The 26,662-nt window shown below is 46.7% G+C and overlaps 1 protein-coding gene across 1 annotated transcript in view; it reads right to left on the reverse strand.

Annotated features, from left to right (window-relative positions):
• The window catches only part of TRIP13 (thyroid hormone receptor interactor 13), a 178,499-nt gene that overhangs the window by 88,092 nt on the left and 63,745 nt on the right, over window positions 1-26,662 (reverse strand). The window contains exons 5-6 of the mRNA XM_033929795.1: window positions 25,002-25,057; window positions 945-1,035 (exon numbers count right to left, since the gene is read on the reverse strand). Of these exons, the coding sequence (XP_033785686.1) occupies window positions 945-1,035; window positions 25,002-25,057 (147 nt within the window). The remainder of the gene's footprint in view (window positions 1-944; window positions 1,036-25,001; window positions 25,058-26,662) is intronic.

Genomic DNA, 26,662 nt, shown 5'->3' on the forward strand with positions numbered 1-26,662 from the left:
GACAGGGGGGAGCAGGGAAGGGGTGCTGCTGGACAGGAGGAAGAGACAGAAAGAAAGACACGGGGAAAAAGAAGGAAAGAAAGAAAGACAGGGGGAAAAAGAAGGAAAGAAAGAAAGACAGGGGGAAAAAGAAGGAAAGAAAGAAAGACAGGGGGCCAGGGAGAGAGAGAGAGAGAGCCAGACAGAAAAAGGGGGCAGGGAGAGAGACAGGAAGAAAGACAGACAGGGGGTCAGGAAGAAAGGAGGTAGAGAGAGAGAAAGAAAGAAATGGGGCCAGGGAGAGAGAGAGAAAGAAAGACAGACAGACAGGGGGCTAGGGAGAGAGAAAGGGGGCATGGGGAAAAAAAGAAAGACAGACAGGGGGGCCAGAGAAAGAAAGGGGGCAAGGAGAGAGAAAGAAAGAAAGACAGGGAGCCAGGGAGAGAGAAAGAGAAAGAAAAAAAGAAAGAAAGGGGGCAGGGAAAGAGAAAGAGAGAAAGAAAGAAAGGGGGCAAGGAGAGCGAGAAAAAGAATACAGACAGACAGGGGGCCAGGAAGAGAAAGGGGGCAGGGAGAGAAAGAGAAAGAAAGAAAGACAGAAAGAAAGGGGGCAGGGAGGGAGAAAAAGAAAGACAGAAAGAAAGGGGGCAGGGAGAGAGAAAGAAAGAAAAACACACAGACAGGAGGCCAGGGAGAGCAACAGAAAGACAGACAAAAAGAAAGGGAGCAGGGAGAGAGAGAGAAAGAAAGAAAGAAAGAGAAAGAAAAAAAAAAAAAAGAAAGAAATGCCTAACTCTACACATCTGTTCTAGAACCTGTTAATGTAACAGGATAAAAAACTAGTAAGAGCTATATAATAACATAACATAGTAAGAATTATAGCACTTTTCCATATTGCAAAATCCAAGTCCATATCATTCAGAGTTTTTTTTTTTCCAATAAAATATTAATTAAGAGATATTTACCATGAAGTAAAACAACTCTATTCCAGGCTATCAGGTTGCTGTCCACATTTTTGTCAGAAAACAGCAAGGTTGTTGTGACATAGTCAAGCAACTAGTTAAAACAAAATAACACAGTTAATATATATCATCATTTTGCTAATTAATCCTGCCTCATAAAATACTGTATATCCTTGGGTTTCTAGGTGTAGTAGACAAAATGGGCCAAACAGCTCTATCTCACTGCACTTAAAACAATTTCAGTAAAAAGTATATTGGCTGCAAGTAGTACAAGCTTGAACCACTTCACTGCCGATAATGTGGCCATCATCCTTCCATACCATTTCCCAATTCACTGTGCTAAGAATTTCTATCAATGTTCTCTATACAGGTTGGGCCACGTACAGAATATCATTCTGTCTAGCTAGATGGTTACAACCTGCAATTCATACTAAGGAATTTTGCACCTCCTAAAATAATAATTTGGAGAATACACCAAAGCTTTGAAATTATTTTATATTGGCTGGTCTTGTCTCCTTTGCTCAAAATCCTGAGATAGATGTAATTACCATTCAGTGTAGATTGCATATTTTTTGGCTATTTTATGTGCTTGAACAGATAGGATCATATACGGTAACTATGCACACTCAGGTTACTCATCCCATTTTTTTCTTTACCATTTCACCATCAGCCCTTACCATTATCCTCAGCCTCTGTCCCAAGTGCATTTCCTATTTATGATGGATACTACTAGTTTTGTTAGTAGAAAAATACTTTCTTTTATTGAAGAATGCAAAAAATTAAAAATGTTTGTCACATCTTAGTCTTTTCTTTCTGCAAGTAGTTTTTGCATTCCTCATTGTCCATGCCAGACCATCCCAGATGAGTGGGATATGTAATGTAATGTAATGTAATTTATTTCTTATATACCGCTACATCCGTTAGGTTCTAAGCGGTTTACAGAAAATATACATTAAGATTAGAAATAAGAAAGGTACTTGAAAAATTCCCTTACTGTCCCGAAGGCTCACAATCTAACTAAAGTACCTGGAGGGTAATAGAGAAGTGAAAAGTAGAGTTAGAGGAAAAATAAAAATAAAATAAACATTTTAACAAGACAGCATTGATCTAAATACTTTGGAAGGTAGAAGAGAGGAGAGAAAGGAATAGAAGCAACGTGGCAAAGGGTTCCCGGTAGTGGCGGCTGGTCCTATTGCTGCTTAATATGTCCCTGCCAGTAGATGGAAACTGAAAATGGAAGAGCATAGCTGGCTTATCTCCCCTAATAGGAGGTTAGGGCTGTTGTCAGCTCCTCAGTATTTCTCTGTCTCTAGCAGGTGGTACATAAAAGTGCAGCAGCTATAAGAAGGTCATTTCTAGGAAAGCTATAGGCCCAGATTAAGCATAAACTAAGTTTGGGGGATGATCTGGACTGCAGTCCTTTGGGCTAATCTCCCTTCCACCTTAGAAATGACTCTACTGGAATCTGTTCTCATACCAATGGGTTCAGTACTAGGTTGTACCAGATAACTTTCAACTCTTGGTGGGTCAGACAAAGAGCTACGTATACCACATTATCTCTCTGCCTTTGGAAAGCAACAAGGAGGCAGTAAAGTGAAAAAGGCTTCTAGTACATCCTCTTTCCCACACTGCCTCCCAGTTTCCTGCATCAGATCTGGACTTAGGAAAAATGGGCAATTGCAATATGTGGAGGTTTAGCAAGGGCTACAGTCCAGTCAGGTTTTTCAAGATTTTTACAATGAATATGTATGAGATTGATTTGAATGTACTGCTTCCATTGTATGCAAATCAATCTTGTGCATATTTTTTGTGGAAATCTTGAAAATCCGACTGGGTCATGGCCTTCAAAGACCATGGCTGCCCACCCCTGATCTAGCCCAAAGCAAAGACAGCAGGGTTCACTAGATAGAATTGTGGTCTGTGCAGTATACATGGAATAGGCCTGGTTCATGCTCCCCCTTCTAGAGAGATTAGCAGCCATTTCACTACTACTACTGCTGCTGAAGATAGTCCCCCATGGAGCTGCTTTGTCCAGGACACAAGAAATATGAGAACACTGTTTCTGTCTGCTTGCCTCAAGAAGATAAACTCAGCCAGATAAACTAAACTAAACCTTAGGTTTGTATACCACGCCATCTCTGCAAGCGTAGAGCTCGGCACGGTTTACAGAGTTAGGATAGAAAGGAACTCCAATGAAGGGTTAAAGGAAAGGAACTAAGAGGGTAGAGAGGGGCCAGGGTACAAGAGAGCGGGAGGTATTAGATTTTTGAGAAGAGCCAAGTTTTCAGGTGTTTGTGGAAAAGTTGGAGGGAGCTGGAATTTCTGAGCAGGGATGTGAGGTTATTCCAGAGTTCTGTGGTTCTAAAGGGGAGGGATGTTCCTAGTTTTCCTGCGCAGGATATACCTTTTGTAGAAGGGAAAGATAGTTTCAATTTTTGGGAGGATCTGGCGGAATTAGGGTTTGAGGAATTCCAAAAGAGTGGAATAACGGGAGAGAGGATGCCGTGAAGGATCTTGAAGGCTAAGCAGGCACATTTGAAGCGGACTCTGGAGGGTACTGGAAGCCAGTGAAACTTGGACAGGAGTGGAGAGACATGGTTGAATTTGCCTTTTGCAAAAATAAGCTTAGCCACGGCATTCTGAATTAGCTGAAGTCTATGTAGGTTTTTCTTAGTTAGGCTTATAAAGACGGAGTTGCAATAATCCATTCTAGAGAGGATGGTGGATTGAACAATGACGGCGAAGTGAAATTGATGAAAGAAGGATCTCACTTTCCTCAGCATGTGGAGGCTAAAGAAGCATTTTTTTTACCAAGGAGTCGATGTGGTCATTGAAGGAAAGAGAAGAGTCTATGATGATGCCCAGGACTTTGCTTGAAAACTCAAGCTAAAGAGTGGGGCCGGAAGACAGTGGGATGGAGGTGGGTAAATTATCTAATATTGGGCCGAGCCAAAGTAATTTTGTTTTGGACTCATTTAGTTTCATTTGTACAGTTTGGCCCCAGGATTGGAGGTTCATTATACATGCGGATATGTTCTCAGCGAGGTTAGAGAGGTTCGAGTCGGTCTCGAGGAGGATAAGGATGTTGTCAGCATAGGTGTAGAGAGTTTCTAGGGGGGATAGATGGAGGAGTTTCAGAGAGGACATGTAGATGTTGAAAAGGATAGGAGAGAGGGGTGAGCCTTGCGGGACTCCACATATCAGCTTCCAGGGGGAGGATGAGGTACCGTTTATGTTAACGGTGTAGGAGCGGGAGCGTAGGAATTTTGAGAACCAATCTAGGACAGTGGAACTTATGCCTATTTCGGAGAGTTGGAAAATTAGGATGTCATGGACGACGTTGAAAGCTGTGGAAAGATCGAATTGTAGAAGAACAGCAAATTTGTTGTGAGAATGGAGTTGTTGCACCTTAGAGATTAGTGAGGCCAGTAAGGATTCGGTGCTGAAGTTGGGTCTGAAGCCGAATTGGTGGGGTAGGAGAATAGAGAATCTTTCTAGATAGGATGAGAGTTGAGTGGATATGGTAGATTCTAACATCTTAGTTAGGAGAGGGATGTTTGATATTGGATGGTAATTGGATGGTATGGAGGGGTCAAGGTCGGTCTTTTTCAGTAGGGGGGTCAGAGCAATGTGTCCCATTTCGGAGGAGAAAAGGCCCGATGTTAGGGCAGAGTTTATAAGTTTGGTGAGGGAGGTGATGGCCTGTGTAGAGATATTCTCAAATAGGTAGGAAGGGAAAGGATCCAAGGTACACTTGCAAGTTTTTAGTTTGAGGCAGAGTTTGGAGATTTGCGATTCGGAAACAGGCTCAAAAACAGTCCAGGATCTGTCAGCTGGAATGGGATTGGAGACAGGTAGGGTAGGGTTGAGGCCAGTAGAAGCCAGGGAGTTGTAGGAGACTGTAGGTGGGAAGGATCATCTTAGGATGGTAACCTTTTCATTGAAGAATTTTGCTAGGACATCGGCTGATAGAGACGGGGGGAGCAAGGTGGGGTCTTTTTTTGTAGTTAAGGAGCGCCAAATGTTAAACAACACACTGATCTGGTTGTTGGATCTGGAGATCTTGTCTCCGAAGAAGTTCTTCCTGGCTTTTTTTAGTGCTGAATTATAAAGTTTAATATTGACTCTCCAGGTTTGTCTGTCTGAAGGGGATTTGGATTTTTTCCATTTGCGCTCCAAAGCGCGACATTTCTGTTTCAGTTCTCTGTGAAGTGGGAGGTACCAGGGGGCCTTTCGGGGGTAGGAGATGGTTTTAGTGGATATTGGAGCAAGGGAGTGGTAGATGGATTCGGAGAGGGAGGTCCAGTTGCGCCAATTGGATTCAGAATCTGTAGGCTTAGGATTGGAGGAGAGTTGATTGAGGAATTTGGACCAGAATAGATCGCTCAAAATTTTTTTGCAGAAGGTTATGAAGTGGGAGGAACAGGATGGGGATTCGAGGTGTGACATGAAAATAGGGAGACAGGTAGCCCCTAAGAAGTGGTCAGACTAAGGGACTTGTTCTCAACGAGTGTCGTCGGTTGAAGTTTTGAAGGCGGGAAGATCAAGGAAACTGGTGAAGTCTAGTATGTGCCCCTTTTCGTGGGTTGGAGAGGAGGTAGGTGGGGGGAAACCTAGAGAGGTAAGGAAGTTGTTAAATTCGATCGTGTCCTTGCTGGTGGTATCGTCGAGGTGGAGATTGATATCACCAACGATCAGTAGTCTTTGAAATTTGAGGAAGGCGTTTGTTATGGCCTCAAAGACGAGATTGGAGGAGTTGCTCCAAGGGGTAGGTGGGCGGTATAGTAACAAGATGCCCAATGGGTGAGTGCGGAGTTCATCGTTTACTGAGGCAAGCATATATTCTAGAGAGGCATGAGTGCCCTTCTCGAGGAGCTGGACATCAAAGAAAGATTTATAAAGGAGTGCCAGTCCACCTCCTGTTCGATTGGGTCTGGGAGAGAAGAGGCCTTGGTGGCCGTGGGGGAGGAGTTCGTTTTGAGTGAATAGATCATCTTTGGCGATCCATGATTCCGTGATGCACAGGAATCCAGGGTCGAGATCGTCGAGAAGGTCCTTCAAGATTTGGGTCTTGTTGCATGCGGATCTGGCATTGCAATAAAGTATTGGGACTGGGGTGAGAGAGTCAGAGGCAGCGTTGGGAAGGTTGGCGGGGGGGGGGCAAGGGCTTTAGTGAATCGTGATTGACTTTTCTGGGGTACTTCTTGAAAGGGTGATTTCTGGTGTGTATCAGTGGGGATTCTGAGGCCAGGGCAGGTATCAATGGTGTTTGCGGGGTCAAGTAGGTTGGGAGAGGGAGGTTTCAGACAGAGGGAAGTATAGAGAGGTGAGCAGAGTAGGAGGAGAAGGAGCCAGAAGGATGGATTCATGGCGGGAGTTAGGACTAGGTGGTTGGTGCGTGAGAGTCTGCAGCAGGGGGGGTGGGTAGTGTTATTTTTTTTTTTTAGGGGTAGATCAGAGGAGGGGCCTTAGCGGTGAAGGCAATTAGCAGCTAGACACTATTCGTATGGAAACCTATGACGGAGAGACTTGGGACAGTAGATGATTAACAGGGAGGACTTGCACAGCCGAGGTTTGTGTGTAGCCGGAGGATGTGCTGGGGGGAAACTGGGGCTCAGAAGAGTGAATACTAGGCGAAACCTTTGGCAGTAGTACAATTTAGCACTAAACAAGAGCATAGACTGTAATACAAATTTGTCAGCGGGCAGTATCCGGGTTGGGAAGTTATACAAGGGATGATTAGACAAGGGAGAGCTGTGAAGTCTGGAGGCCCGCAGTGGACCTCGATGAGCCCAGGAGAGGGAGGGCGTCGAGCTAGACAGTGAGGGGGCCAAACGGTCTTGCACGGTCTTGAACGGTCTTGCACGGGCTTCGGCAGCTCTCGGGTAAGCTGCAGGGAGGCAAAGCTCAGAAAAGAGCACAGGCAGGGCCGATCACTCCTGCTCCTGCGGCGTAGGAAGGAAGGACAAGAAGGCAGAAGCTTCCTCCTTCCTCTGCAGATGCAATTCACAATACAACCCAGGCTTTCCAAGACCTGGACCATTTGATGTACTGTGCGCCGACCCTTGGCAAACAAGGGGGCTCTGATCAGCCAATCGTCCAAGTACGGGTGTACCTGCAGCCCTATTTTCCTCAAGTGAGCCGCCATGACCACAATCATCTTGGTGAAGGTATGAGGTGCTGTTGCCAGGCCAAAACTGAGAACTGTAAATGATTTTCCAGAACATGAAACTGGAGGAATTTCCAGTGTGCCTAATAAATGGGAATTTGCAAGTACGCCTCCGTAAGATCCAGAGAGGCAAGGAACTCTCCCGGGGCCACCACTGCTTTGACAGACCACACTATCTCCATGTGAAAGTGCAGAATCTTGAGCACTGCACTGACGTGCAAAAGATCCAGAATTGGTCTACAATCGTCTTGAGCCTTTCTTTGGTGTGATAAAGCATATGGAGTATCTGCCTGAGCCTGAGTCTTCAGGCAACACCAATTCTAAGGCCTGAATATCCAACAATCTTTCTATAGTGGCTTGCACTTTGACCGCTTTTTTCAGGCGACCTGCAGAAGAATCCACAAACCAATCTTTCAGAGGCCGGACAAATTCTAGCTTGCAGCTGGACTGAATAATGTCCAGAACCCACTGGTTGGACAAGATGCGGTCCCAGGCCTGCAGGAACACCAAAAGAGAGGCCTCCCTTGGCCTGGCATCATTGTGCCTTTTTGTATCCCTGAGACAATCTCCGAGACATGGCACAAGAATATGGGCAGGAACGCCTGGAGCCATGAAATTAGAGCATCCCAAACCTCTTGAGGTTCTGGGTCTGTTGTCAGGTAGCATCTTAGGGCGACAGTCCACTACAGAATTCATGAGATCGTCCAAGCCCTTGCCAAATAACAATTGCCCTTTAAAGAGAAGCCTTGCAAAAGTAGCCTTAGAGGTGGAATCACTGACCCACTGTCTAATTCAGAGCATTCTGCAGGCATAAATTGTAGAGGGTGGTGGATGCCTGGAATGTGCTCCCGAGAGAGGTGGTGAAAAAGAAAACGGTGACAGAGTTCAAAGAAGCGTGGGGTGAACACAGATGATCTAGAATCAGAAAATAGTAAATTTTGAAGAACTAAGGCCAGTACTAGGTAGACTTGCATGGTATGTGTCTATATATGGCCTTTTGATTGAGGATTTGCTGGGGAGGGCTTCAATGGCTGGGAGTACGTAGATGAGCTGGAGTGAGCTTTGATGGAGACTTCAGCAGTTGGAACCCAAGCACAGTACCGGGTAGAGCTTTGGATTCTTGCCCAGAAATAGCTAAGAAGAAAAAAATTTAAATTGAAATCAGGTTGGGCAGACTGGATGGGATAATCCCGGAATAATCCCGGAAGATTGGAGGATAGCAAATGTTACACCAATCTTCAAAAAAGGATCGAGAGGCGACCCAGAGAACTATAGACCGGTGAGCTTGACCTCAGTTTCCGGGAAGATGGTCGAATCACTGATCAGGGAAGGTGTCAATGAGCATATAGAAAAAAATAAACTGATGAGAACAAGCCAGCACGGTTTCTATAAAGGACGATCGTGCCAAACAAATCTACTACATTTCTTTGAGGGGATAAGCAAACATTTGGACCAAGGTAGCCCCATTGACATAGTTTATCTGGATTTCCAAAAAGCCTTCGACAAGGTACCCCATGAGCGCCTGCTGAAAAAACTGTGGAACCACGGGGTGGATGGGGACGTCCACAGATGGATCCAAAATTGGCTGGAGGATAGGAAGCAGAGGGTAGTAGTAAAAGGACACTACTCTGACTGGAAAGGGGTCACGAGTGGTGTCCCGCAGGGATCAGTGCTGGGACCGCTGCCGTTCAATATATTCATTAACGATCTGGAAACGGGCACGAAGTGCGAAGTTATCAAGTTCGCGGACGATACAAAACTCTCCAACAGGGTCAAAACTGTTGAGGAATGCAAAGAACTGCAGAGCGACCTGAACAAACTGTGTGAGTGGGCAAAAAGATGGCAGATGAGCTTCAATGTGGAGAAATGCAAGGTCTTGCACATGGGGAAAGGGAACCCCATGTACAGCTGTACGATGGGAGGGAGGGTGATGGGGAAAGGCACCCTAGAAAAAGACCTGGGGGTTTTGGTGGATACAACAATGAAGCCAGCGGCGCAATGTGCAGCGGCCTCTAAGAAAGCGAACAGAATGCTGGGCATTATCAAAAAAGGTATCACTACCAGAACGAAGGAGGTTATCCTGCCATTGTATCGAGCAATGGTGCGACCACATCTGGAATACTGTGTCCAATACTGGTCACAGTACCTTAAGAAAGACATGGCGATACTTGAGAGGGTCCAGAGGAGAGCAACTAGGATAAAAGGAATGGAGAACCTTTCATATGCCAAAAGGTTAGACAAACTGGGGCTCTTTACCCTGGAAAAGCGGAGAGTGAGAGGAGACATGATACAGACATATAAAATCATGAGAGGCATAGAGAGGGTGGAGAGGGACAGATTCTTCAGACTAGCAGGGACAACAAAAAACAAGAGGTCACTCGGAAAAACTGAGAGGGGACGGATTCAAAACGAATGCAAGGAAGTTTTTCTTCACTCAGAGGGTGGTGGACACCTGGAACACGCTTCCAAAGGAGGTAATAGGACAGAGTACAATACTGGGTTTTAAAAAGGGACTGGATGACTTCCTGGAAGCGAAGGGGATTGCAGGGTATAGATAGAAGGTTACTCTACAGGACAAAATCGAAAAGTGTATGTGAGTTTTAGGGTAGGAGCACTATCAGGTCCTGGACCTGAGGGGCCGCCGCGTGAGCGGACTGCCGGGCACGATGGACCTCCGTTCTGACCCGACAGAGGCAAGTCTTATGTTCTTATGACTATTCGGGTTTTTATCTGCCATCATCTACTATGTTACTATGAATATACTGACACCTTACCTAGGACCTACATACAGTCATACAGGGCATCAGCAACATAATCTATTCCAGCCAAAAGAAGCTGATGAGGGAGTTCTACAGTCTCACTCTCCAGAGTACGCAGTCTGGACAAGCAAGCATGCTTGACAAAGGATGCCACCGAGGCAGCTTTGACTCCTAAAGCTGCTGAAAGAGTCTCCCGAGATCCATATTCACACGGTGGTCCTGAATGTCTGAGCACAACACCCTTATTGCGAAGGGAGGTGTGCTTAGTCACCTGAGAGACCCCCGAGGGTACCCTCCAACCACATGCCCTGGAATGCTGTGCTCAACAATATGGCCAACATGGGAAAACCAGGCCAAGCACAAGATGGATTCTTCTAAGGACAAAATAACAGCTTTAAAACTTCTTTTATCCCAGGACAAGCAGGCAGCATATTCTTGACTGATGGGTGACGGCACCGACGGACAATTTTTCCCTTCATGCCCCCTTCACCGGGTTTTAAGAAGTGTCAGCGGTGTGCACGTCCTATTTCCCTTTCTGACCCGCACAAGTGGTGCCTTCAGTGTCTGGGTCCGGACCATAGGGCAGAAACGTGCACCCACTGCAGTTCTCTCCAAAAGAGAACTCTAAAGAATCGCCAAATTCAACAGCGAATTCTTTTCGGTGCTGCCATGGAAGTTCCCCCGGCATTGACACCGTCATCTTCCTCCAAATCGGCACCGGTGACTTCGACACCGCAAGATCCATCCTCGGTGTCGCACCCTGTAGGTAAGCCGGCTAAGAAGCCATCCCCTACTGTCCTTAGCCCGCCAGTCGAACAAGCAGTGAGCCAAGTCCTGCAGACTGCGCGCCGGCCTCGCAAACACTCCGCTCCTATTGAAGTCACTGCCTCTTCATCGGCATCGACTTTGCCTGAGCGTCGCGCTGCACCGCAGGTACCGAGCAAGAAAAAAGCGGTACCGGTGCCATCGGGACCGTCTCTGGATGAGAGAATAGCATCCATCCTTCAGGTCCAGCTTAAGGAGCAGTTACAACACTTGCTCCCGGCTCTGCTGACTCCGAGCCTTCCAGTGTCGGTACCTACTGAGCATTCGGTGCCGATCATCGAACAGCCTGTTTTGTCGGCATCGACGTTGTAGGCACCGCAAAAATCTGTTTCTATGCCTGTTCTCTCGGCGGAACCGAAGTCTCTTCGACGCACTGCTTACTCGACTTCGGAGCCGGTGCCGTTCTCTGACACCCGTACTGCTGTACAGTCACCCGGTATGGTGTCCATGAGGTCTGGTAAATCGGTACGCAAAACCAAGCATACCGAACCTTCTACCCCACTTTCTCAGGGCCGTCTGTCATCGGTACAGGACCCTGATTTGTGGGATGATTCTGATGACCCCCTCGGTACCGAGGCAGATTATTCCTCAGAGGAGGATGTTACATCGGTGCAGGATCCTGCTGGTAAGCCAGAGCACTCGTCCTTCACCAAGTTTCTTAAGGAGATGTCGGACACCCTTTCCATCCCTCTAGAGTCTGACTCTAAAAAATCCAAAGCATTTCTTGATACTTTGGATTTTGACCAGCCTCCGAAAGAATTTTTAAAGTTACCCCTCCATGACATCTTGAGGGAAACTTTTTACAAAAATTTAGAAACTCCTCTCACCGTTCCAGGAGCCCCTAGGAAGCTGGAATCGCTTTACAAGGTGATTCCTATTCCAGGGTTTGACAAACCCCAGCTGCCCCATGAATCTCTGCTGGTGGAGTCCACCCTCAAAAAATCGGCAGGCTCTAGTGTATATGCCTCTGTCCCTCCTGGCAGAGAGGGCAAGGCCATGGATAAATTTGGTAAAGGACTTTACCAAAATGCAATGCTGGCCAACCGTTCAGGTAATTATGCGTTTCACTTCTCTTTTTACCTGAAACATTTGATTCAGCAAGTCTCTTCTTTTCAAAAGTATCTTCCTGACTGTAAGCTTCCTGCATTCCAACAATGCACTTCCAGTCTCCTACAACTCAGGAAGTTCATGGTCCGGTCCATCTATGATACTTTTGAACTCACATCCCGAGCCACGGCTATGTCTGTAGCGATGAGACGATTGGCATGGCTCCGAGTCTCCGACCTTGATGTGAACCACCAGGACCGCCTTGCCAATGCTCCCTGCCTGGGTGATGAGCTCTTTGGAGAATCTATGGATACCACCACTCAAAAGCTCTCTGCCCATGAGACGAGGTGGGATACTTTGCTGAAAAATAAAAAGAAGCCTCCTCCTCCTCGTCCATTTAGACAGTAGCCATCATATCAGAGGCGGTTTTCTGCTCGGCCAGTTCAGCCTCAACCTCCACAACCTTGGAGGCAGCGGCAACAGCACCAACAAGCACGTCAACAACAGCAGCCTACCATAAAGCCTGTCACTCAGACTAAGCCGACTCAGCCCTTTTGACTCCCTTCTCCTGGGCATTGCCAGTCTCCCTCCCTCCTGTCCTCTTCCACAGCCCATAGGAGGTCGATTAACCATTTTTCACTCTCGATGGGAGGTAATCACCACCGACCAGTGGGTGCTCTCGATCATAGCCCAAGGCTACTCCCTCAATTTTCAGACTCCCCCGGCGTTAGGCCTGCCAAAAGAGTCTGCTTCCAACAAGTCTCAGTCCCTCCTTCTCGCTCAAGAGGTTCAATCCCTCCTTCTTCTCAATGCCATCGAAGAAGTTCCTCAAGATCAGCGAGGTCAGGGTTTTTACTCCCGGTACTTTCTAGTTCCCAAAAAGACCGGAGACCTCAGACCCATCTTAGATCTCTGAGATCTCAACAAATGTTTGGTCAAGGAGAAGTTCAAAATGCTCTCTCTTGCCACCCTCTACCCTCTTCTCGCTCAGGGCGACTGGCTATGCTCCCTCGATCTCAAAGAGGCTTACACACATATTCCTATCCATCTGACGTCCAGGCAATATCTGCGCTTTCTCATCAATCAACATCATTATCAGTACAAAGTGCTACCCTTCGGCCTGGCCTCCTCTCCCAGGGTATTCACCAAATGTCTGATTGTGGTAGCGGCCTATCTCCGCTCTCACAACTTTCAAGTCTTTCCTTATCTGGACGACTGGTTGATCAAAGCTCATTCCCCTCAGGCGGTTCTGCTTGCCACCAATCAGACCATTCACTTCCTTCGACTATTAGGGTTCGAAATCAATCTATCCAAGTCTCACCTCATTCCGACCCAGCGACTTCAATTTATTGGAGCCGTTCTGGACACTGTTCTGATGAGGGCGTTTCTTCCATCCAGCCTTCACGCCATCCTCCATCTCTGTCAGCAGGTGTTTCAACAGATTACCATTTCTGCGAATCACATGATGGTGCTATTGGGGCACATGGCTTCGACAGTACATGTCACACCCTTCGCACGTCTCCACCTGCGTACTCCTCAATGGACCTTAGCGAACCAATGGTCCCAAGCGACGAATCCTTGTTCACAACACATATCTGTGACCTCGTCTCTTCGACAGTCGCTTCTTTGGTGGTTGACATCTTCAAATCTATCCAGAGGTCTGCTGTTCCATCTACCTCCTCATCAACTAATCATCACCACAGATTCCACCCCCTACGCCTGGGGAGCTCACTTGAACGAATTCCAAACTCAGGGATTTTGGACTGCCCAGGAAAAGAAACACCACATCAATTTCCTGGAACTCCGAGCGATGTTCTATGCCCTCAAGGCGTTTCAACATCTTCTCTTTCCTCAAGTACTACTCATTTGCACAGACAATCAAGTTGCAATGTACTACATCAACAAACAGGGAGGAACGGGCTCTCGCCTGTTGTGTCAGGAAACCCAACGGATTTGGTCTTGGGCGACAGCTCCTCACTTATTCCTGAAGGCTGTCTACATTCAAGGGGAACAGAATTCCTTAGCGGACAATCTCAGCAGAATTCTCCAACCTCACGAACGGACTCTCGATCCCTCGACTCTTCAGTCCATTTTCGCTCAATGGGGCACTCCTCAAGTGGACCTTTTTGCAGCTCCCCACAACCATCAGCTGCCCCTGTTTTGCTCCAGACTCTACTCTCCTCACCGTCTGGCGCCCGATGCATTTCTCCTGGATTGGACCAGTCTCTTCCTATATGCTTTTCCCCCTCTACCATTCATGCTGCGAACACTGTTCAAGCTCAAGAGGGAACAAGCCACCATGATTCTCATCGCTCCACGGTGGCCCAGGCAACATTGGTTCTCCCTTCTACTTCAACTCAGTTCCAGGGAACCCATACCTCTTCCACTGTTTCCTTCTCTGCTTTCTCAGCATCAGCAGACCCTACTGCATCTCAACCTGCAGTCTCTGCACCTGACAGCTTGGTATCTCTCGGGCTGACTTCGGCTCACTCACTTCTTTCTCAGCCTGTCCGCTCTATCATTGATGCTTCCAGGAAACCGGCCACGCTCCAATGTTATCAACAGAAGTGGTCTCGGTTTTCTTCCTGGTGCCTCTTACATCACCATGATTCCATGTCTCTAGCAGTGGGACTGGTGTTGAACTATCTTCTTTCCTTGTCTGACTCTGGTCTTAAATCTACTTCTATCAGAGTTCATCTTAGTGCCATTGCTGCCTTTCATGAGCCAATTCATGGAAAACCCCTCTCGGCTCATCCTTTGGTTTCTCGGTTCATGAGGGGCCTTTTCAATGTGAAACCACCTCTCAAGCCTCCTCCTGTGGTCTGGGATCTCAATGTGGTTCTTTCCGCTTTAATGAAGCCTCCTTTTGAACCTTTGGCCAAAGCGCATTTCAAATTTCTTACCTGGAAAGTGGTCTTCCTTCTAGCTCTCACTTCTGCCAGGAGGGTCAGTGAACTGCATGCACTAGTGGCCGATCCACCTTTCACTGTTTTTCACCATGATAAGGTGGTTCTCCGTACACACCCCAAATTTCTTCCTAAGGTTGTGTCTGACTTTCATCTTAACCAGTCCATAGTCCTGCCTGTATTTTTTCCAAAGCCTCATTCTCATCCAGGTGAACAGGCTTTGCAAACCTTGGACTGTAAACGTGCTCTGGCTTACTATCTTGAACGTACTAAGCCCCACAGATCATCTCCTCAACTATTTTTGTCCTTTGATCCTAACAAGTTGGGTCATCCTGTATCTAAACGCACTCTCTCCAATTGGCTTGCTGCTTGCGTTTCTTTCTGTTATGCTCAGTCGGGCCTAACACTGGAAGGTTCTGTCACGGGCCACAAAGTTAGAGCTATGGCAGCGTCTGTAGCTTTCCTCCGATCTACTTCCATTGAGGAAATCTGCAAGGCTGCTACTTGGTCCTCAGTTCACACTTTTACATCACATTATTGTCTGGATGCATTCTCCAGACGGGATGGACACTTCGGCCAATCTGTTTTACAAAATTTATTTTCCTAATGGCCAACCTTCCCTCCATCCCTCTTTTTGTTAGCTTGGAGGTCACCCATCAGTCAAGAATATGCTGCCTGCTTGTCCTGGGATAAAGCACAGTTACTTACCGTAACAGGTGTTATCCAGGGACAGTAGGCAGATATTCTTGCGTCCCTCCCACCTCCCCGGGTTGGCTTCTTAGCTGGCTTATCCTAACTGGGGACCGCGCGCCTCTGTCGGGCGGGAGGGCATTCGCGCGTGCGCAGTGCGGCCTACTAGAACTTTCAAAGTTCTTAGAGTGCAATCACTCTAAAATTGTCCGTACAGGGGCTCCGTCGGTGCCGTCACCCATCAGTCAAGAATATCTGCCTGCTGTCCCTGGATAACACCTGTTACGGTAAGTAACTGTGCTTTCTGCACATCTCTGCTGACTGCTTAACAGCTTATAGGGACATTTCTTCAGAGAGCTGAACATCAGATAAAGGGATAAGAACAGAACTAAAATGTAGAAGTTGTACCATGGTCCATGGTGACAAGATGCTCTGCATGTACTCACTGATGCAATACTTTTCCAGGAAGGATGGGGATTCTGAGAAGAGTCAAGTACATGCCCAGAAGATCTTGTGGTCAGCCTCAGGGAGAAAGCTGTGTCGGGCAGATAAGATGGTGCTTTTCAGGCACCTCCCAAGACTGGTAATGACATACGTCAATAGCAGACATGCCCAATTAGAAATTAAGTATGTAACTGTAAGCCAATCAATTAAAATGCCAAGGATTTGTGCCAATAGAATTAAGTTTAGTAAGGCTTCAATGCAAAGATGTGAAAGTATAATAGTAGTTGTACAAGAGAAGTTAGGTTAGAGCAGACTCGGCTCCCAGACGAATATGCATCTGGGGTGTCGTTTCCATTCCCACATTTTTGTGATGCATTTCCTGTAAGCTGCCTTTGCTTTATAATTCATTAAACTTAAATAATTATATGAAACAGCAACTATGTTGGCGTCGAGGTCATTTCATGAAGGGCTAAGCAGCCGGCCTTTCAATGGTAACCCTGACGTTCAGAGGGGGGTGGGATATGCGCCCCCCCCACACACACACACACTGCTGGAGAGAAAGAAATATTTATTTTTGAAGTGCACTTGAATCCTGCTGAGACTAAGCAGCCAGCAGTGACCCGTTGAGACTAGGACTGTGGAGCCAATGGGAATACATTAATACAGGGAGTATCCTGCCGACACTCTGGAGTTGGCCGTGACCGTAAGGAAATACAAATGCTGTAAACAGATAACATAATTGTTTTGAACTTTGTATCCAGTTAGTTTATGTTAAGATTTACTGTTTTAGCTGTAGGAATGTAGCTAGATAGTATGCTTTTAGAATGTTGCCTTTAGAAATTATTGAACTTGTCCCCAACACCAATCACTCTAACAAAAAATAGTTGTTCCTTTCCCCGTTAACCTAGGCCATCAGTTTGCCTTTCGTCCTCCCACCCAATCATATTTTCATCAACAATATCGAGAGGATCCTGGAGGGAGCCGAGACGGAGGAGACAGCAGTAGTGATCCACATCGGAACCAACGACATCAGCAGGAGAAACTTCAACAGGACTACACTAACTGACCAGTTCAGGACCCTGGGGAGGAAACTGAGACTAAGGACAAGGAAGATAGCCTTCTCAGAGATCCTGCCAGTACCGAGAGCGGACACAAAGAGACAGAGCGAACTACAATCAATTAACTTTTGGCTGAGGAGATGGTGCGAGGAGGAGGGCTTCCACTTTATTAGGAACTGGAATACCTTCTTGGGGAAGAACAAGCTATACAGAAGAGATGGACTGCACCTTAGCACAGCTGGGACGAGGATGCTGGCACGCAACGTCCAGAACGTCATAGACTTGGCTTTAAACTGAGAAGAAGGGGAAAGCCGATAGTCGACCTGACCTCGACACATCGGACATCAGTACTTGACAAAGGTACTGAACTGGGACAGTGCAAAAGAGGACTCGGGTCTGAGGGTGTATGGGTTGAAAAAGGACATAAAGATGCATTGCAGGGATCGAGGGCACAAATGGACCAGGTAAGCGGCACCAACACAGAACAACAGGAAACAGAGGGGCAAAGTCATTGTGAAAAAGAGCCCAGGACTGAGTGGGAATTAGGAGAGCAGGAGGTGCAGGGGAAACAGACAGAGGAAGTCACAAACACACAACAGGAGGAGGACGAAGCTCAGGGGCTGGCAAACCATGAGGGAAACTGCAGGAATACCAAAGCACAAGGGAAACAAAGAGAGAGGACAAAAAACTGGGTCTTAAACTGCCTATACACAAATGCTAGGAGCCTGAGGGCCAAAATGGGAGAACTGGAAATCACAGCCAGCAATAAGGACCTAGACATAATTGGAGTCACAGAAACGTGGTGGACTGAGGACAATCAATGGGATGTGGCCATACCAGGGTACAAACTATACAGGAGAGACAGGACACATAAAAAGGGTGGAGGAATAGCGCTGTACATAAAAGACTCCATACCATCAGCCAGAACGGAAACAACAGTACGGGCGGATGGCCTGGAATCACTATGGGTTAAGCTACAGGGAGGAGCAGGAGCAGACATTAAACTGGGTCTGTACTACCGCCCACCTGGACAACCGGAAGAAATCGACCAGGAGATGGAGGCTGAACTGAAGCAGGTATGCAGAAGCGGAAATGTGGTGGTGATGGGGGACTTCAACCATCCTGGGATAGACTGGAGTATTGGGCACTCAAACTGCGCAAGAGAGACAAAATTCATAGAAGTCACGAGGGACTGTTTCATGGAACAGCTGGTCACGGAACCAACAAGGGGCGATGCCACTCTTGACCTAATCTTCAACGGACTAGGGGGGACAGCAAAGGAGGTGGCGGTATTACCCCCACTAGGTAACAGCGATCACAACATGATCCAGTGCAGGCTTGAAATTGGATCATCAAAGGGGAAAAGAACCACAACGACGGCACTCAACTTCAAAAAAGGAAATTATGATGCCATGAGAAAAATGGTGGGAAAGAAGCTCAAAAGCAACATAGGGAAGACGGAATCCGTAGAAAAGGCCTGGACCTTATTCAAGGAGACTGTGCACGAAGCACAAAGCATATGCATCCCCAAGTTCAGAAAAGGGTGCAAAAAAAATAGAACAAAAAACCCAGTGTGGATAACAAGTGCAGTAAAGAAGGTGATAAGCGACAAGAAAGCATCGTTCAGAAAATGGAAAAAAGACCAAACAGAGGAGAACCAAAAAGGGCACAAAGAACACCAGAAAGAGTGTCACCGAGTGGTTAGAAAAGCAAAAAGAGAATACGAAGAGAGACTGGCAAAGGAAGCAACAAACTTCAAGTCGTTCTTCAGATACGTCAAGGGGAAGCAACCGGCGAGAGAAGAAGTGGGACCATTGGACGATGGAGACAGAAAGGGAGTTGTAAAAGAAGAGAAAGAGATAGCTGACAGGTTAAATGAGTTCTTCACGTCAGTCTTCACGATGGAGAATATAACCAACATTCCGGAACCCGAGGAGATCGTAATAGGAGACCAAGACGATAAGCTGGTCGATTTAGAGGTAAGCCAAGAGGATGTACTCAAGCAGATCGACAGACTAAAGAGCGACAAATCGCCGGGTCCGGATGGCATTCACCCAAGGGTACTCAAGGAACTAAAAAACGTAATAGCGGAACCACTTCGACAGATATGCAACCTATCCTTAAAAACCGGAGAGATCCCGGAGGATTGGAAAATAGCAAATGTCACGCCCATCTTTAAGAAGGGTGCAAGGGGGGACCCGGGAAACTACAGGCCGGTGAGCCTGACCTCAGTCCCGGGAAAGATGATGGAGGCACTGATTAAAGACAGCATCTATGAGCACATCGAAAAAAATGGGCAGCTAAAACCGAGTCAACATGGCTTCTGTAAGGGTAGGTCATGCCTCACAAACTTATTGTACTTCTTTGAGGGAGTGAACAGCCAGGTGGATAAAGGGGAATCTATAGACATTATTTACCTTGACTTCCAAAAAGCCTTCGACAAGGTGCCACACGAGAGACTGCTTAAAAAGATATGGAACCACGGGGTACAAGGGGAGGTCCACCGATGGATCAAAAACTGGCTGGCAAACAGGAAGCAGAGGGTTGGCGTAAAGGGCCACTACTCAGACTGGAAAGGGGTCACGAGCGGAGTTCCGCAGGGGTCGGTGCTGGGACCACTCTTGTTCAATATCTACATAAATGACCTAGAGGCGGGAACTAAGTGTGAAGTCATTAAATTTGCAGATGACACCAAACTATACAGCAGGGCTCAAACCAAGGAAGACTGTGAAGATCTCCAAAAGGATCTAACGCAGCTGGAAAAGTGGGCCGAAAAGTGGCAGATGAGCTTCAACGTGGGGAAATGCAAGGTCATGCACGTGGGGAAAAAGAACCCGATGTTCACATACAAAATGGGGGGGAACACCACTAGGGGTTAGTAACCTGGAGAGAGACCTGGGAGTGATGGTAGACGCAACACTGAAGGCATCGGCGCAATGCGCCACAGCCTCTAGGAAAGCAAACAGAATGCTGGGTATCATTAAGAAGGGTATTACGACCAGGACGAAGGAAGTCATCATGCCGCTGTATCGTGCAATGGTACGGCCGCATCTGGAGTACTGTGTCCAGTACTGGTCGCCGTACCTCAAAAAAGACATGGCGTTACTTGAGGGAGTACAAAGAAGAGCAACCAAACTGATAAAGGGAATGGAAAATCTCCCATATTCTGACAGATTGAAGCAGTTGGGACTTTTCTCCCTGGAAAAGCGAAGACTTAGAGGAGACATGATAGAAACCTTCAAGATCCTGAAGGGCATAGAAAAAGTAGACAGGGACAGATTTTTTAAATTAAGGGGCACCACAAGTACAAGGGGGCACTTGGAGAAATTGAAAGGGGATAGGTTTAGAACAAATGCTAGGAAGTTCTTTTTCACTCAGAGGGTAGTGGACACATGGAACGCGCTTCCAGAGGCTGTTGTAGACAAGAAAACATTAAATGGTTTCAAAGAAGGTTTGGATAGATTCCTAGAAGAAAAAGGGATTGGGGGGTATAGATAGGTATAGACCATTGCTCAGACAATGGGCCTGATGGGCCGCCGCGGGAGCGGACCGCTGAGCAGGATGGACCTATGGTCTGCCTCAGCGGAGGCAACTTCTTATGTTCTTATGTTCTTAGTCTGACTCCAGCCCAAGTTGTGGGCCAGCAGGAAGGCTCTTACATTTATGTGAATCCCTGGGTAGATAACCTAGCCAGCCAGACAGAAGCCCTAGCCCCACAAATGTTACCCTTTCCATGAGAGGGGTCCTTTGAAACCAGACATATACATACTGCTCGCTTATGCATACGATAGGGAGTGGCAGATCCCGGATGGGATCTGAAGAATATGAGAGCAGGACTGAAAATATGGGAAAAGTATGAAGATAAATTCGGTGGCCAGCCCACTGAGTCCTGAAACAACTCTACCCCTGTCAACCAAGCCCTGCTTATCACCAAACACCTGCAGGCATTAGAACTGATTACATCCCCTGGAATTTCACAGACAAATTTTCCATTAAAGTACAACTCCTTCCCCTGCTGGCTGGCACCTCCCCCTGGATTTCTAAGTTTGAGCAAGTAACTGTTCAATGGGAACTGGCTATAGGGGATGTCACAGGCATCACAGCCATGTTGGTAGAATGTGTAGGACAAGTGATCATGGACATATTTGATGACACAGATATTCCATATTATACCTGTGATATTAAACGATTCGATGGGGACCGATTTAACAATTACAGACCAAATGTCTGGGCTGCCCTATACAGGAGATACCCAAATGTTAACGATATATCCAAGCTTACTTCATTACAATACAAAATTGGGAGAGATATACTCTTTTATTCAGGATTTTGAGGAAAAATGGGAATCTCAATTGGGTGACATCTGTACACAGGATAATTTGAAGAGTTTAGCTTTCTAGATTCTTTAAGGGAACTATGCCAAAAAGCATGCAGAGCAAGCTTGAACACGTTGTTGGGATGGGAGGGAAACCTTGGCCAGAAATAATCTCACACAATATCCATTACACAAAGATAATAGATGAAGTGGAAAGAAGGGATCAAAAGGAGATAATACAGTTACATAAAAAGGTTTTAACAATGGCAATAGGGAAAAGAAAAGGAAAGCCTATTGACATTGCCACACAAGTGAAAAGATGTACGACTTGTACAGATCCAATGGGCACAAAATAATAGAGGATTTGGGTGAGGTAGTAGATAAATGAGAGGAAGTCCGAGAGGTAGAGGCTATGGTGGTTACCAAGGTAAAGCACAAATTCAATGTTTCGCTTGCCTAGGTTTCGGACATTATGCCACCCAGTGTAGGACAGGGAATAGACGAAGGGGTGGCAGGGTAGGACGTGGTGGCTGAGGCATGCCTCCAGCAAACAATAATGAGTATCCCTTATCCCCGAGGACCCTCCCCCCCAAAAAAACAACACCAGGGAGTCAGCAGAGATGTGCAGAAAAGAAGTTTTAAAACTGTCATTTTGTCCTTAAAAGAATCCATCTTGTACTTGGCCTGGCTTTCCCATCTTGGCCATATTGTTGAGCACAGCATTTCAGGGCCTGTGGTTGGAGGGTCCCCTCGGCTATCTCTCATGGTGGAGGAGGATCCACCAAACCATGAGATAAAAGCCCTGAAATCCAAGTGAGGACAGCATATTGATGAATAGGTGGTGATTTACTGTGTGAAAAGCTGCAGACAGATCAAGAAGGATGAGGACAGAATAAAGAAGGCAAAAGTCTAATTGAAGCGGGTCAAGGATAGCTTGATATGAAAAAGTCAGGACAATGGGCAGTGAAAAGTAGCATGGATAAGAAGGGGAAGTAGGGTCCAGTGAGGATTTGAGGAGTGGTGTAACAATGGCATCCGCCGCCCAAGCATGAAGCCACAAGGTACGACATGCAGCCACTCCAAAGGACATGGATTTGGCAGTCATTCCAAAAGGTATGTGGCAGCCATCTCAATCTTTGGCAGCTCCTGATCCACCAAGGACCAGTCATTAGACTCATGGTGAAGGACACGCTAGGCCCACCGAAACAAGGCTCGCACCACCAGACCACCACAAATGGCCGCTTGAACCCCCAAGGCAGAGACATCAAAATTATGCTTAAGGAGGGTCTCCAATTCACGTTCCTCAGAATCATGTAAGGCAGAACCGCCCTCTACGGGCACAGTATGCCGCTTAGCAATAGCTGAGACCACTGCGTCCATCACTGGCGACTTCAAGGTATCCCGATCCCCCTCCGGGATGGGATACAGACGAGCCATGGAGCATGCCAACTGAAAAGGCGCCTCCGGCGTTGTCTACTGCACCAGGAAAATATCCTGATGCATGGGAAAGGAGTGGGATTCCACTAAGAATAAGGTCCCCCACTCGCAGGGTCTCTTGTGGTGCCTCCTCAAAGTGCAACATCGAGAAGACCTGCTGAATCAGATCCGGGAGCTCATCCCGCTGAAAAATATGCACCATAGACGCATCCTCACCAGAAGCCGGAACCGCAGAGGCCCCACTGCTAGCATCCGTCCCCCTGAGGACCCTGGAGGTCTCCCCAAGGGTCCAGATTCTCATCCAAGGAAAACCGCTCCTCCAAAACCAATTTGTCATCCCAGGCCACCAGCGGGCACTTGGACGAGGAAGGGGGGAAGAACCAGATGGTCGCGGAGGGAACCTCCTCCCCCCCCCCCCCGAGACCCCTGGCGGCCCACTGGAATTCACTGCCAAAGCAGAGGACCCATGAGAAACCTATCCCTGCCATTCCAATACAGGGGGAGGTCACCTGAGGCTGAAGACAAAATGGAGGGTCTTCCTGCTAAAAGTGGCAAAGTTCCCACCTGGGCTTCCCCGCTGTCAGCTGCTGACTCGCAAGGTACTAGCAGCTGGATGCTCTGGCCACCGGCTCCCGAAGCCGATGAGGTTCCCCCACCGCTCCGGCTTGCACAGGCTGGCCACAAGTTCCTCGCATCTGGAGCACAATGAGCACTTTTTCCTTGTAAAGTGCTCATTGCTCCACACGCTACCTAACTAAACGAAAAGTGCAAGTTAGTTGAAAAATACAGTAAAATACAGCAAATTTAAAGGGAAGCAGCCCTTTAGACCGGTCTAACTCAAGATTTTTTATTTTTTTACAGAATAGACTCCACAGGCTCTTCAAGCAGTATGTCTTGCCTGTATTGGTAGAACAAAACACAAAAGACCCCTCCTCTCATCAATATTGGGCAAGTTTCTCAAATAATATCATCATTTTAAATATTTAAATGTGCTCATAAGCTCTTCAGTACAATGTCGCTGGAAAGGTGCTTGAATTTTAATCATTAAACATTGCATGGAGCAAAGATTCTCACGTCTACTGGAGTGGCAAATATTATGGCTCTACAAAAGCTGTTTAACAGTAGACCACTTATCTGAAAAGGTCAGTTCACATCGAGCTGTGAGAGATGCTTTGGTTGAGAACTCAAGGTTAATTTTGTGAAACTCGTATTAAGTACTCAGTCACAGTCTGGGAGGAGAGTGAGTGAGTAAGGAGCTCAGTATGGCAAAGAGGCAGCAAGGGTTGCAACCGAGAGTCAGTCAAGGGGATCAGGAGGAATTGAATTAAGTCAGCATCAGTACAGGATTTGAGCCAGAACCGTTCAGCAGACCTGGCACAGGAGCGTAAGTGGAAGATTTTTAGAGTTTAGCCAGGGCTGGAGTTTGGGGCGTCTTACAGAGTGTGGGGTAGGGGGAGCAAGGGTATTTAGAAAAGAGAAAAGAGTGTTATAGGAGGAGACAGCCTTATTTACATACCTGTGTAAAACAGTGGTAAACGGATGGGGTGAAGCAGTGGTGGAGAGCGTGTCAGGGTCAATGGCCTGAAGATTCCTAAATATTAAGGTGGAGATCGGCTGGGGCTGGGTAGCAGGGAGGGTGATGGATTGTGAAAGTTATCAGATGATGGTCAGAGAGGGGAAGAAGTGCCATGGCATTCATAAAGGGGGTGCGGGGCTGTTATACCTCAAAATGTTGATACCTGACCGCAATTAGGGCTCTGAAGAGTGGGCTAGGGAAGATTATAAATAAAAGGAAAACATTATAGGTAGCTGCAAATGAAAGTCAGTGGTGCAATTCTCCAAGACAGGCCTGTTTTAATTGAGCTGAAAGAGCAAAAGGAAAATGGAACACAAAAACTAAATCAGTCTTTCATTTTATCAGTAAAGAGGGGGCCATGTTGACCTCAGGCAGTCAGACCCAGAAATTACCCTGCACTCAAGAAAACAGTTTTTGTAGGACCACATTCACCAATCTTTGTGGCTTCGACCCTGATTTTTATGGGCAAGGAATGTGCATACCCAGAATGGTGAAAGAGTGACATCCTCTGGAGCACCTGATCAGGTAATGATTCCAAACATGGATTTTGAGTGGAGAAGTGGCCTAGTGGTTAAAGCAGCATCTCAGCATCCTGAGGTTGTGAGTTTGATTCCCACTGCAGCTCCTTGTGGCTCTAGGCAAGTCATTTAGCACTCCTTTGTCCAAGGTACAAAATAAGTGTCTGTCTAAAAAATATGTAAACCACTTCGATTGTAACCACAAAAAAAGCAATATATCAAGTCCTATCCGCCTTTTTTATCCTCTTATTTGGGATCACAACCCAGTGTTTGGGATGCTCTATTGAAAGATTTATATTCAGCAATTATAACTTACATGTGATTTTACTTCACTGTCATATACTAGACTTTCCCAAAGACCATGGAATTCAACTGTAAAAAAATAAATAAATAAAAAGTGTTTAATTTCTTATAAAGTTAATAAAAAATGGTATAATTGCATTGTCTACAAAAAATGATTATAACATAACATAAAAGTGCTAATCTGTCATTTTATAAAGATTGAATAAGAAACAATACCCAGTTACAAGGAAATTACTACTTTTATAAAATTACTATTATGTCTGTCTTTCTTTCTTTATGTCTCTTTCCCTTTTTCTGTCTGTCTCCCTGCCCCTGTGTCTTTCTTCCTTCCTTTGTCTCCCTCCCCACTTCCCTATGCAGCAGCCACAGCATTCCCTCCCCCGACTTCCCTGTGCAGCAGCCGCAGCATTCCCTCCCCTTCCATTTTTCTCCCCTCCCCACTTCCCTGTGCAGAAGCCGAAGCAGCATCCCCTCCCCCTCCATTTCCCTGTGCAGCAGCATTTCCCTCCCCCCACCCCATTTCCCTGTGCAGCAGCAGCAGTATTTTCCTCACCTTTTAGTTCTCTGTGCAGCAGCAGCGGTATTTCCCTCCCCCTCCACGTCCCTGTGCAGCAGCATTTTCCCATCCCCCCTTCCCTTCCCACGCCTGGCAAGAGCAAAAAGATTTAAACATTGGCAAACTTTAATGTTAGCGCTCTGTATTTCCCTCTCTCTCCACGTCCCTATGCAGCAGCAGGATTTCCCCCTCCCCCCTTCCCTTCTTGCGGTCTGGCCAGCTCCCTTGCCAGAGTTATTTTAAAGTTTAAAGGTGCCACGGCGGCTCCTATAACGATCCCTGCCTGCATCGGAAGGCTTCTCCGACGCAGGTGCAACTCATGAGAGGAGCCGCCGCGGCACCTTTAAACTTAAAAATAACTCCGGCAAGGGAGCTGGCCAGACTGCGGGAAGGGAAAGGAAGGGGGGGGTGGGGAGGGGGAAATGCTGCTGCACTTTAGGGTCCGCGAGTGTTGGGCAGTTGTAAGAGGCACACATGCTGCTGGTTAGCTGTACTCAACCTCTATTTCAACGGCAAGACAGCTCAAGGCTTTAGTGGAGGATCTCCGGGTGAGTCTCCAGAACCCCTGCATTGATTTCTAAACTTGCCGCACCGAGGCTGTAAATAAAGAGGGGGTAGAGTCTCTGCTGTCAAGCTTTTTGCCTTCCCCCCCACCCCCCAGGCTCCGATTAAGCGCGCATGCACACACCTGCCGGCCATGGACCTACTGATCACAGATCAAGCAGGTAAGAGTGTGCATGCGTGCTTAATGTTTTATTATAGTAGATGTTGGAATACAATCACAAGATTTAAAATCCTTATAGCTTGAAGAATGGCTATTTTTACTCTAGTATAATTACATTTATATTCTACCTCTACCTTAAAGAGTGCATGGTGGATTACAAAAACAACACCTTACTAGGAACAGACCCAGTTAAACAATTAAAAATATCACTCAACCCTCAAACATTTACCACAAGTCAGTCTTTTTTATTTTTTTTTTTATATATAATATTTCTTTTTTTATATATAATATTTCTTTATTGGGCAAAGACAATGAAACATAGTACAACAGAAAAGATACACGTCTGTAATACCAATATGCAGACACATCTAAAAAAAAAAAAACCCCAAAAGCG

This window comes from Geotrypetes seraphini, chromosome 2, assembly GCF_902459505.1.
Source record: "Geotrypetes seraphini chromosome 2, aGeoSer1.1, whole genome shotgun sequence".
In the NCBI taxonomy this organism is placed as follows: domain Eukaryota; kingdom Metazoa; phylum Chordata; class Amphibia; order Gymnophiona; family Dermophiidae; genus Geotrypetes; species Geotrypetes seraphini.